This window comes from Accipiter gentilis, chromosome 16, assembly GCF_929443795.1.
Source record: "Accipiter gentilis chromosome 16, bAccGen1.1, whole genome shotgun sequence".
Lineage (NCBI taxonomy): Eukaryota > Metazoa > Chordata > Aves > Accipitriformes > Accipitridae > Astur > Astur gentilis.
The window spans coordinates 25634353-25647535 of NC_064895.1; the positions used below are offsets into that span (position 1 = coordinate 25634353).

The 13183-nt window shown below is 38.9% G+C and overlaps 1 protein-coding gene across 1 annotated transcript in view; it reads right to left on the reverse strand.

Annotated features, from left to right (window-relative positions):
• Nucleotides 1–1124: 1124 nt before the first annotated feature.
• Nucleotides 1125–13183, reverse strand: part of CDC5L (cell division cycle 5 like) — a 35881-nt gene continuing 23822 nt past the window's right edge. Inside the window, exons 15-16 of the mRNA XM_049819334.1 lie at nucleotides 3384–3596; nucleotides 1125–1626 (exon numbers count right to left, since the gene is read on the reverse strand). Of these exons, the coding sequence (XP_049675291.1) occupies nucleotides 1522–1626; nucleotides 3384–3596 (318 nt within the window). The 3' untranslated portion in view covers nucleotides 1125–1521. The remainder of the gene's footprint in view (nucleotides 1627–3383; nucleotides 3597–13183) is intronic.

Below are 13183 nucleotides of genomic sequence, written 5' to 3' on the forward strand. Positions count from 1 at the left end.
GTCTGACTAAACAGTACTTAGAGAAAGATTTTGGAAGAAAGTACCTCAATGAAGAGGAAAGAATGCATTCACCCCTTTCAATAATCCCATCCTTACCCTTCAGAAGAACAGTCAAAGCAGGGAGAAAGTGAAAACGTGTTGAGATGTGGTGAGAGGAGAGGAGAGGAGGAGTAAGTAGGGAGCTTTTCTCCACCCCACTCCATGGATGCACTGGGCAACAAAACATGCTGAGTAACCAACTCCCAGGGAGCAACAGGAACTACTACCGAGGATCTCAAAAGTACTATGTGCTCAGGAGGTACTCCATACACCCCTGAACGATGGCTTGCAACGGTGACCTCGTGAGATGATGTGTCCGTGTCTGCAGTAGTAAACTAACCGTTGACAGCATGCTCCCAAGCACTCAGGCTAAGCAGAGACACATGCAATTAAGCTATCGGGGCTGGCCACATCCCCACTGCTTACTGAGCGTTGCCCATGTCACTGGCCTACACCAATTCACAAACCGTGACCTGGAGGCGCTTTGAAGACGCCAGCTGATCAGAGCCAGAACAGAGGAAACGACAATTCTAAAAACTGAACAGAACAAGCAACTGAGTTCCAGCGTTTGCGATGTGTAAGACATCGACATAGCCTCCGCAACAATCAACCACGAGGTCTGGGCCAAGGCAGAACTGTGATGTTACCCAAGTCCTTCAGCCCACTGTATAAAAGCGAGCAGAAAAAGGTTCATCAACCAGACGGAGGGAACATGCGTTACGCACAGATGATTTTAAAAGCATTAATACTTAGAAAATTTAAGGGTACATTTTCTGCTGAAATCCATGGGAACCGTTAGGCTATGCTGTGTGCTTTTATAAAACTTAAACCTACCCTGTTTCAGGATGGTGAAGTTATGCTTACTGCCAGTATGACCATTTGAACATCTTGATAAAAATGGGAGTTTAGTCACATGCACAGAGAAGAACTGGGAACAGGGTATTACATGGACCACAATTATCCTGCACAGGTCCTTCCTATTACAAATTACAGTCCTGGAAAATGAAAGCAGCAGCAGGGGAAGGGAAGAAAGGCAATTTACCAGACACACAAGAGGCCTGGGGTAGGGGAGGATTCAATTTTAGTTAAAAGACAGGTGTTTTATTTCTTCATTATTTTTTAACATTCCAGGTTTATTCAAAAGACATTATTTTGCACACATGTATCTTACACATCTTAAGACTGATAAAACATTAGGAATAATGTGATAACCCTAGCAAATGAAGACATAGCTAGAATCATACCAGAGTGATATTTTTTTTTTTTCCTTTTAATAAAATTTTGGACATTTTAATCCAATTTTTAATACTGGCTAAAGCCATTCATACCTAGAGCATTTGGAATAGTCCATTAAAAGAACAAAACTTGACAAGATGCAAACAGCAGACTAGACTTGATTTCTGCAACTGATGGCAAAAGCTGCTGGAGAAGTATCTGTACACTTCAAAAATGTTACATCAGTGACAAATGGAATTTTGTGCTTTAATACTTTGCTTGAAAAGTCTCTTTGTCCAACATGAAGTCAGCAAATCTCTGCTGGAGCTCCTTTTCTCTCTCCTGCTGTCGCTGCACATCTTCCTTCAGACACTGTAAGGAAAATGTAATTAAGCAACCAGTCAGTTTTTCCAACAGTCACACCCATGAAGATCTTTACCAAAGGTTATATTTTAGCTCCTTCAGAGGAAGGGGTCAGAACTGAGACAGGACATATTTAAAATAAGTAATTTTAGCAATAAAGGTAAAACAGAGTAGTTGATGTAGAGTATCAGTATCACAGTTATCTTACTTCAAATGTCAGGTATCTTACCCTGTTTTTGACAGCAGTTAATATCAAATTCTTCAAAAGGAGAGATTTCAAATTGAAAACTTGCCACAAGCAGTACACTGTATTTAACAGTTATCCATGGATTCTTCCATGAGTTTGTTCAAAACCTTTTTTGGGTAATCCTCCTAATTAACCCTGCATCCTGCAACAAGGCCTTCCACAGGCCTTCTTCCACTAACTACACAGTGCATGAAGGAGAACTACTGCTTGTTCTAAAACTGCCAGCTGCTAGTTCATTTGATCTCCCATCACTCTTCTATCAGAAGAGACAGTAAATGTATCCTGAGGATTAGCCCCGAGTAAAGTGTCATTTACTAAAACCAGGAGCTATTAGTAGCTATTTAATATGTTTTTACTGTTAACTTTCACTAAATCAATTAATCACTTCTGGGTTTGTTAACAACAAACAGCATTTCTAAACTGTCTTCACAAAATCAGTTTTAAGAACTGATCTATTTTATTTTTTTAATAGAAAGTGGTTGAGAAGATTTGAGACTCAATGGAACCCTCTCTTCTGGAAGAAAAAAAAAACCAAAACAGATACTGTTTTGTACTCAGATGAGTACTTATTTCTTGGAAAGCAAGCCTGGCACTGGCTCAAGCCTAGGACTGAGTCTTGGTTGAGGGTTGCCTTGTTAGCTGAGTAAAGTAGAGAAGAATATCCTGGAGATCCTTAAACTAAGAACAGTTTTTTTCTGAGACTTTTTTCAGGTATATCAGTGTACCTCTTTCTGCCAGTTCCAGGCTGAAGTTAAGGCTGCTTAAGAGGAAGATACCTTCCTCCGCAAAGCCATGCCAACCAGTTAGAGGCTGGTAAGGCAGGCGGTGTTATTCAGGAGCAATGGTCCAGATCACACGTGCACACGTTGTTAGCCAGCAACAGGACTGCAGGCAAATGGCCTGAACTCTGAGGATGGCTCAGAACTATAATTACAGAACAACTGCGCAGTTTCTGAAACCGAGCGCCATGTTTAAATCAGTACAATAACCCCATTTCAGTACTGGCTTTCCAAAAGTCCAGCCATCTGCAAGTCTGACAACAACCCTAGCTTCAGGGAGTAATACAACCAACATGTGAAAAAAAGGAGAATCTCTTGTAGTATATACTGGTATTTGGTCCACTGACTTAAGGAAGTAGGAGGCTTTACACAAGTTTCAGATCTACCCCAAGTTCTAACAGTAATTAAATACAAAACAAGCCAAATTAGGATAGATATGGAACTTCTGCCGATACGCATTGCAGAAGATTAATAAAATAAACCACACAAGGAAATAAAATAAAAACAAAGCTGAAGAACACACTAGTAGATTAGTCCCAGCTTCTAATATATGTCACAGAATCTTTGATTTTCAAGTGAACAGCAGAGGAGTCTGGTAATAGCCAAAAGTATAATTTAAGAAGACCATTAAAAACTTGATACAAACTCAGGCTGTGAACCTCAGGGCCCATGCATTGTAAAAACACCTTTTCCACAAAGTGCCTGTATTTGACCTAAGGTATTACATTTAGGAATCTCACCTCCAGTCTCCGAGGGATTGCAGCATCTTCATGTTTCTTCAGTTCCTCAAAAGTACGTAGCTCCAGATGTGCCTGTTCAATTTGGTCCCACAAATCATTCAATTGTTTGATGAGGCCCATTGCTCGAGACTGATAACCACCAAGCAAGATCTTCAGCTTCTTCTCCATCTTGGCAGCCCTCTTTGCTTCAGTTGTCATGTGACCTCTGTTTATCTGTCAGAAGGAACCCAAGAATTATTTTATTTATCCAGAACTCAAAAGTCAAGAGGAAAAAAAAAAAAAAGTAGTAGAAATATATCTGTGGAACTTTATCGAGTCGATTGAGTTCTTTGATTTCTACTAATAAATCATATTGTACATCTTACAACAACCTAGATTTCTGGATTAAAACCTTTACAATGAAAAGACATTATTCCAGGGGTGAAGTCCACTAGCCAAAACAGGGTGATGACACACGATATGAGCACAGCTTTATAGACAGGAATTGTTGCGGTTGCTAAGCTAAGTAAGCAGCCAAGTCACATGATAGCTTGCTACACCACATCCCACTTACACAGGAGATGTTCTTTGCCTTAGTAAATGAAAATTAAAGATATTATGTCCCTCCTTTTCAAAATTAAATTCTTAATCTGCAAAAACAGGTACATCTTTCAATCCCTGTGCCTATCCCAACAGGATGCATCTAAATCATATTCCATAAAGTAAAAAGGCAATCGGGAACACCAAGACAACTCTGAGTCTGTCTCTCTGTTGCAGAGAGCCATAATGAAAACATTTAGATTGGTCTGAGTGGCAAAGGAATGGCAATGTTTGGGCATGGAAGCACTGCAAGGAACAGCAGAAGGATTATTCGAATGGTAACTAAATCCTACCACGTATCTGCACGCACTTTCTCAGGACGGTCACATCAGGAGACAAAGGACTAAGACTAAATCCTGATAACTCACAGAGGTGGGACAAGATGGAGACAGCAACTACTGTCTGCTTTTAAGAAGTATGAGAGGCAAATAAAATAAAATAAAACAAAAAAAGAGAAAAAATGCATGGTCACCATCCCCAGAAGAACTGAGGTGCCATGATGAGAACTCAGCAGGTGGTGACCTTTCACTCCTGGTGTCATCATAAAGCATCTCAGACAGACTGCTTGGATTCAAATATCTTGGTAGCTGAGTGCTGGACAGATTACTTGATTAAGTGTTCAAAGTCAGGTTGGATGGGGCTTTGAGCAACCTAATCTAGTGAAAGATGTCCCTGCCCATGGCAGGGGTGTTGGACTAGATGATCTTTAAAGGTCCCTTCTGACCCAAACCATTCCATGATTATGCATCTTAGTGTTTGTAAGCACGTGAGTATGAGACTGCAAATAAGTGAAATCAGTTTTGTCTCAAAATAAAGTAACCTCACCCATCTATAAGATCGCCCATTCACCTTCACTACTTTGCTATAACGTTGCAACATTATTCCCTCCTGAGCCATACCAAAAACCTGGAGCTCCTGGCGAACCTCTCTAGTAACACACTGCTTTTACACATGGCTTTTCCCTTATGGATCTCACAGCAAGAAGGTAAGATTATCTTTAGGTAACAGACAAATACTGAGATAGCACAATGAATCAGCTGCCTAAGGTCAGTGGCAAAAGCCAGAAGCAAACCCCCACAATTTACAACCCAACAGTGTACACAACAAATACGACAAAGTGATGAGATTAAAATGTGGTATCTAAACCACAAAGCAACTGGCATATTAGACAAGAAGCTCTCCTTCCTGTATCATTCTGGCAAGCACTACCTGGCATGCCCTGGATTTAGAAGTCTTGGTTTCCCCAAAGTTGTCCAGGTCAGTCCTCTAAAACCATAATCCAGACATAATCCATAAACAGATGCCTGATACAAACTACAAAATTTTGCCAACTGGGACAGAATACAAATAAACAAGCATACTCATGTTAACATGTTATAAATGTTTTATATAACATTTATAAATATCAAAGGTAACAGAAGGCTTTGCATATTTTTATACATGTATTGGGTGGGGCAAAATTAAATGAGCAGTAAAAGCATGAAATAGCCATCAGCATTTTTAAAGCCTGATAGACGGCATCAAAGAAACCTTTTAACTCTGAATCACAAACCAACAAATAACACAGGACTATACCACTGAGCAAAGCTGTGGAGAGGTGTAGCATTTCACATCTCTAAATATGGACATAAGATTCCTGGTTGGGTTTTTTTATGCTACTTCCTTTAAAAAAAAAAAAAACAAACAACAAAACAAACAAACAAAAACCAAACCCCTTTTTCAGAAAACATTGTATGAAAGATGCCAAACTCAACAAAAAAGGAATCAGGCTTCTCAGATTTTTATTTTTGCCACAGTTAAAAATATATTAGTGCAGGAGATGAAGAAAAACGTGTAAGTTTCTCAAGTGTTAAAATATAAAAGCCTAACTCGGAACCACAGTGGCTAAATTGCCACCTATCCTTGCCTCATGTTTTTAAAAATGAAAGCTTTGGTCATGAACATTTTTACATACAAAGGAATTACCACTGATCAAACAAAAAGCAGAAGCTTTTCACTGCTTTGAACCATACAATTACCCAAGATATCATCTTTGACCAAGGAAACTTAAACTCCATTGATTGGGAATGAAATACTTTCTGATCTGTCCTTTACAGTGGTGACTACGGTCACCCAGACAACCCTAGCCACTAGGACTAGTGCAGCCATCACAGTCTTATGCCCCAAGCTATTGCAAAGTTCATTTCATCAACCTTTTAACCATCCAACTTTTTGGAAGTACATTCTATTATACAGCTGCATGTTTCTGTAAACTGCCCTACTCCGTAAGAATTTATTCACTCATTTAAAACAGTTTTAGTAGCTGATGCAGAGGTAAACAAAGTGAATGGTCAAGGGAGCAAACTGTTAATGGGTGAGTGAAAGAGAAATTTGACTTTCTGAGCTGTCTAGTTTGCTCCTGGGGAGAGAGATGCAGACTGCTATGCTTTTCAGATTCTGTTTGCAATGTAGACTTAAGCTATGCCCAAGGTGCTTTAAGCATACAGAAAGGCGCCTCTTTTTCAATATTTATATAAATCTAGAGAAAATTAAATAAATAGATTAGGGATTTGTGAGGATACTCTCTGATGGAAAAGTATGAAAGCTTTAAATGTCTTCACTGGTAAATAATATGCTATTACTGCAACAACAAATACAGCTGTGCGGTAAATGAACTATTTTCCAATTACTGTTTCTTGGATGAAAAATGTGTGTTGAGAGCCACTGACATTTAGAGATCATGGAATAGATGGATGCACAGGCAAACAGAATTTTGTTTGTAACAGAGGTCTAACGTAACAAAGATCGGTTGTCCCATGTTGTTTCACAGCATTACAGACAACATAGAGCATGCCTGGTATGAAATCAAACTTCAATCAGAATGTCACTTTTCTAGAACAGGTCAAAAAAGCTTAGAAAAGTCCCACTATTCTGTCATCCTGAGTGAAGATCTGCCAACAAACTAATTTTCTAATAAAATGTTAAACACCAAGTACCTGAGAACATGAAATACAGTTATAAGGGCTATCGTCAGCATACAGAAAAGAGACTGGATCAGGGAACTGCGGTCAGAAGTCCTGAATTATCTGCACACTCTAAGTATCACTAGTAGCAGTGGCAGTACTGGGTTGGTCTCACAATTTTACAAACTTCAGCTGGGATTCACTTTGCTTGGCTTTAGACATCAACATCTGAGCTTGTCACCCAAGGTTTTTCCATAATCAGGAAGGAAACTGGCAACTCTAGGGCATGGCTCATCTGCTCTGGAGCCTCAGAACAAGACTGAGCATGACAGTGAAGTGCTCTTCACTGACTTAAGATGGGAGCACAGACTGCTTGCTCAGACACTGTTACCTAAAGTCAAGTGGATCAATCCCACCCTAAATGTGTACTGTTCTAATGTATGAGATATAATAAAGCATTTTTTTTTTCCTCCAAGAAAAAAAAAAGGCAGTTCAAATCTAATGATTATACTATAAAGACCCTGATTATTTAAGCACTCCTGAAATTTTCAATGAGAACTGGACTTAATATTTCCAAGTTGTTCTGGATATAGATTCTTATTTTTAACTACTAGAGCTCCTTAGGTTGTATACTGCAATTCATCCCTTGCTTTTCTACTCAGTTCCTTGTCTATCTTGGATTATCATAGGCCTCACTACTGTAAAAATTAAAATAAGAGGGGAAAAAAAAAGCCTCCTAAGTATCTAAACCCAGAAATAACAGCCCTTTCTTCCTTCTCTGCTTATAGAGAGAAACGTGAACACTCACCACCTTTCCTCCTCCCTCCCAACTACAAGATTTTAGGACCTACTACAAAAAGGTCAAAAGCAGGTCTCAGCTTTTGTAACAAATACTATTTATTAAAAATTGCTGACTGCTGCATTAATGCCAACAACTGCATATAATTTTAGTTCAAGCTTCGTAAAATTTTAAGGCTCAGATACTAAGCTAAAAATTCCAAGCAGTTACGAGGAGGTGTGTTTAAACAGTAGCCTACATTATTTGCTTAAAGCTAAGAAATAGATTTCACTAAAATCTGACAACCATTTCCCCCCTGAACCTAGCAGAAAATGTAAAGACATTTGAAAGATTTCTCCACTTAGTTATTTATTTTGTACTGCTCCTTGGCTGGCTTTGGTTCCACTGACTTTTGTACCAGCTATAGCAAAACGAGAACAGCATGTACAGACATGGGGTAAAATGATATATGATGTAAGGGCAAGTGTGAGAGCCTCATCCCATTCCAGATCTGTTATGTAAAACCTTCCCTCATGCCTAGTAGAGTTGTGTTCAGTTTTCAGTACTACACTAGAGATCCAAAGAAGAGAAACCAAAACAGAGCAACAGACATAATCAGATGTTTATAACACATGATCTAGAAAAAGGAGACTGACTGAAAAAAGTGTTGTTTTCTTTTTTTTTCTCCATCTAATAAAAATAGAGAAAATGAAGAAAGACACAACAACATGTTTTAAATATCCCAAAGATCTTTGTCAAAAATCAGTCTGTTCTTATGTCCACTGAGAAAGGAAGAGGGATTTAAATTTGGCAAGGAAACTTTAGATAGGAGTTTAGTTGTAAGGTTTAACAAAGGACAACAAAGAACAGGGAAAGACTGCTTATGAGAACAAACATCCACTGGGAAAGATTTAAGAAAAACTGAACCTAAGGAAGGGCTCAAGTGCCTTCAAAACTCCATTTTCACAATTCCTCATCTCACTAAGTCTACTGAGGACACCCCTCCTAAGTTCAAAGGTCGTTTCTTCCCTGTACTGACTGTTTTGTTTTCCTTCCATTAAATGTGAAGCTTCTGGTAATCCCTGAACAGCATTAAGCTCTCTTGTCTTCTAATTGATCTTAATCATCCCTGATGGATAAAAAAACATGGAAGAAAAACTGCTGCATGTTCTCTACCAGAGCCATAGTCAAAAGTAAAACAACTTGTTCCATGATCTTCAAGAATCAACATATTATCATAAAGCTGCTTTGCTTGTGCAGAGAAACCCTGTGTCAGCTTCAGCTATGCTGGCTGAATAGGTTACACTTGGAACCTATATAGGACTACTCCAAACTTTACTATAACTTCCTTCCTCACCTCAGACCCACAAGTGGCCCTCCCATACTCAATTCTGCTGGCAGGAACTGGATTAACTTAATTTTAAAATAGCAGGGTTTCTGAACTTGCCTCATGTTGGCTCAGTCAGTCAGAGTAGCTGGAATGAGACAATACGCACTAAGGTGACAGCCTTCTGCTCAATGCCAGGTTACACCAAACAGGTTCCACCAGCATTTCAAACCACCCCAGGAACAACGATGACCCTAACACTAGGGAATCCTCTCTGCATGTTTAGGTGATCTGCCTTTACAAGCTTGATGATGCACCCTGCAGTAGCACATTTTTAAACAAAAATCATTAATTATTTAAAAATACTTTTCCACTTTCATGCTCTTGGACAGAATTCTCCATTTTTGGCTTGAAACACTGTTTCATCTGTCTACAGTGTAACCAGGCAAGACTCTCTGTAGAGCCTGCCTCTTACCTCTGAGTTACTAAAAGGCAATGGTCAACTCTGCTGGAAACTGAGGCTTGGGGTTACTATCAAACAAAAAATTGCATTTCCAGTGCAGAACAATATGGGCTCAATCTATCAAACTGACATCAACACTAGCATTAGCTCAGTTAATCAGATGAAACCACTCCATGGCTTGACACAGTTTCAGCACTTTGCTGCCACACTGAAGATGCTGCTTACTTAATGAATGAGGGGGTATGAAGATCATTGAGAAAAGGTGCTGATCAGTATCAGAGCCGCCAAAAAGGGACAGCATGTATAACTTTCAAGAGATGACAAAGTAGGATTTAATTCTAATTGACTAGGATCACAAAGTTTTTTACGGAAAGATTCAATCATAAATGATCCTCAAATTAAGGCACTGCTGGTATGCAACTGTAACTTCACAACTGAAACTAGAACAAATGTTCAAAGCTTGATGGGAATATAAAGCTACGTTTTCCCAATTTAATAGGGAAGCCTCAACATAAACTCCTACATTATACTTTATTATGTAGATCACATATCATTACAACTTACTGGTATCTGCAGAAGGTTATTCTCTCTACTCACAGTCAAAACTAATAACCCAAGAGCAGTCTCCATGTGAACTATGTTTCAGCAGTTATGATGACTTGCCTTCAAATGTCATAACACGAATTGGTAGGACTGTTGAGTAAAGACAGTACAGGGTACATCAAGTGCAAGTGTTCCCACAGGAAGCTCATAGCATCAACTATCTAGAGCTAGAATAATCCAGAAAGTTACTGGATAATTTAGCAGTCACTGCTGATCTACAATGATGACATTAAAGCCCACTTTGAATATTTTTATTTGGGAATTGCTTCTAAGACTAGTAGTATTATCAGTGATACCCATATATCACAATGACAGTAGAAACATCTCTAGAAGAGCACAGTTTAAGAAGAAAATCAAATAATTTATTTTTACTAAGCTTTTCTGAAAGCTCTCTACCTCTCCCTGGGAAAAAAAAAAAAAAAAAAAAAAAAAAAAAGTAAGATCACAGACAGCAACAACTACCTCAGGCTAATAGCTTTGATTAACTGTAAGCAAACATGGGTTACTGCTATGTCTGATGAGATAATGTGGCAGCGAGCATAGTGTAATTACTTTCAAAAACTATAACTGCAAACCCAGAGTCCTTAGACTGGACTCTTCCATAGAAGAGGCTAACAATCTTGTGGAAGCTCACGCAATAACCAAGTTAGCAAACAGCCTAGTTACCTCTCAATACATAGCAGAAACCCCATGATAAGCTTGCAGTAGTCACTAGTACTCTTACTCCAGCAACTACTATCACACAAGTATAAACGAAGCAAGTTACTTTTTGAGAAGAAATTCACACTGGCCCAACATTCACAGGTTCCAACACTGCTTCACATTAGGACAGGCTTTAAAGAGCAACAGGTCTGCAGATGAGATGGCTTCCAGGAAAAGACTGTATCAATTTATACTTTTCTCTGTCCAAACACAATTTTCAACAGTGATGGTATACAAAGGCTGTTTGCAATGAAGACCTTTGTCAATGCTGAACTTTTTTTCTAAGCACCTAAGTTCCCATTATGAACTACATTTCCAAATGTGAAACATGATTTCACCAACCACCACAGAGGAAATCAATGGGAGGGAAAAAACCTCCCACCATACTATGAGCAACCGGCCAAATTAAAAGTAACTGCTATGCAGTCTAAGCTTATTTTTAAAGAACTTTCTCATTGCTCACTTCCAATGTTTTGGCACATCCTGTACTGAGGACATGCACAAAAAGACTTTTTTCTACACAAAAAGAGTTATCCAGCCCCCCCAAATTATGACCTTAGAAGAAGGCTAGTACAATGGTCCAATTTGAAGACAAATTTGAGACTTACAGGCAAGATCACAGAAATAAGGATATGAAGAACCCTCTTATTAGCATTCATCTGCTTCCTTCCAAAGGTCCCAAAGCAAGTCAATAGCAAGAGAACTAGTATAAAATCAACTAGTAGCATCTTCCTCTGAAAATAACTGTTTAACAGCGCAAGTATAGTTCTGTTTCCCAAAGCTGTTCCAATTGGCAGTCTGGGAAATATTACTGCTTTAAGAGTTGACTGATTACATTTGAATAAAACTAAACCTGTTTTCCTCCTTCCTGATCATGGTGATGAAGGTTTCAAGGAGATGGTGGGGAGGGGGTGGGGGTGTAGCTGCTAACTGCAAATGTAATTTGTGGGGAAAACCAAGGATGTTATAAGTTAATTCACCTAAAGGACATTGAACAATGTGTTTTTTTGCCAGACTTCTAACAGGCAAAGATACAAAGCTCTACCTCGACTCAACAAGCTGTAAATGGAAAAGACAACTACTTTCCAGATAGCACAAGTACACTTAAAGATTTAGCAGTTTTAGGTAGTGATTTTCAGTCACAGGTCTACAAGTGCTTTGCAAATAAAACTACAGAGCCCCATAAGGTAGACATCACTCCTTTTCCAGTGACAGACGAACCAAGGGAGACATTAAGACCTAGTTTTGTTTCACTGACCTGAAGTGCTCTAGGTGTCTCTGTAATAAAAAGAGAAAAACAGGAAACTTGAGAGGGGAAATTAAACTCTTAAGTGGGCCAAGCTGCTCTCAGGAGATGCCTCGTCTCTACCAAAACCAAAGGGAGCCTAAGGCAATTGCAGCTTTGTTTTAGTTAGGAGGCTACAATAAGGTGTATCAAATCTGAACTCATGGGACTTGCTCAAAACCAGGCAATGAATACACCTGTGCTAGAATGAAAACACAAGATTTGTGGCTAAATCCGTTTATTTTCTCTGGCACATTTTTTCTTACTGTAGAGAGAAGTTATCCTTGGCAATACAAAAACTTTTATTTATTGCTTTTCTTAGTATATGTTATGGGTTACCTTCATCGCGGATCTCACAAATATTCCAAAATTCTGCAAGCAAAGGTGTGATGTTATAGCTAAGCTGATCTGATATCCAGCTACTGTGGAAAGGGGTTGTCTTCTTAATCTAAAAATAATTTATTTTCTGCCAATTCAATGAACTGATCCAGATTACCACAGAGTTGCAAGAGCACTGGTACAAGATCAGAAGTAATGGCAGGGGGCAGCTGGAAAAAAATAAATAGCACTGACCCTTTTTGGCACAAAAGCATCCTAGCTATAGTACAAACTGCGTGGTAATCATTCTGGTAAACAGTAAAAGTGTTTTCACACACAGGTAAATACAGTTCTTAAGGGATCTGCCATATACCTCTGCTACCCAACAGAAGTATATACCCTCCAAAACTGCTACGCTAAATACATGTACTCTGATGATCAACTGTACATTAAGCAGAGATCAGACACTGGAACAGTGGTCTTGCATAAACAATCAGCTCTATGAGATTCTGAAAAGCTTGACAGTAAAGACCACTGATAACCCTCAGCTGTGATCCCCTGATGCCAACTACATTCCCAACAGGCCTTACTAAAAAAAGCGTATTCCACAAAAGCAATGCAATACCAATGAATATATGTGACCATAAAAGCAGACTACTCAGGGATTCCACCATATTTCAGTTTTATGAGTAATTTCTCTATTCTTAATCTTATAAATTCTCTTATTTTCTCCACGTGTTTCTCAGTAACAGAACACCCGAAAATCCAAAAGAAACTGCAAGCTTTAGAAGCATGTAAACTAG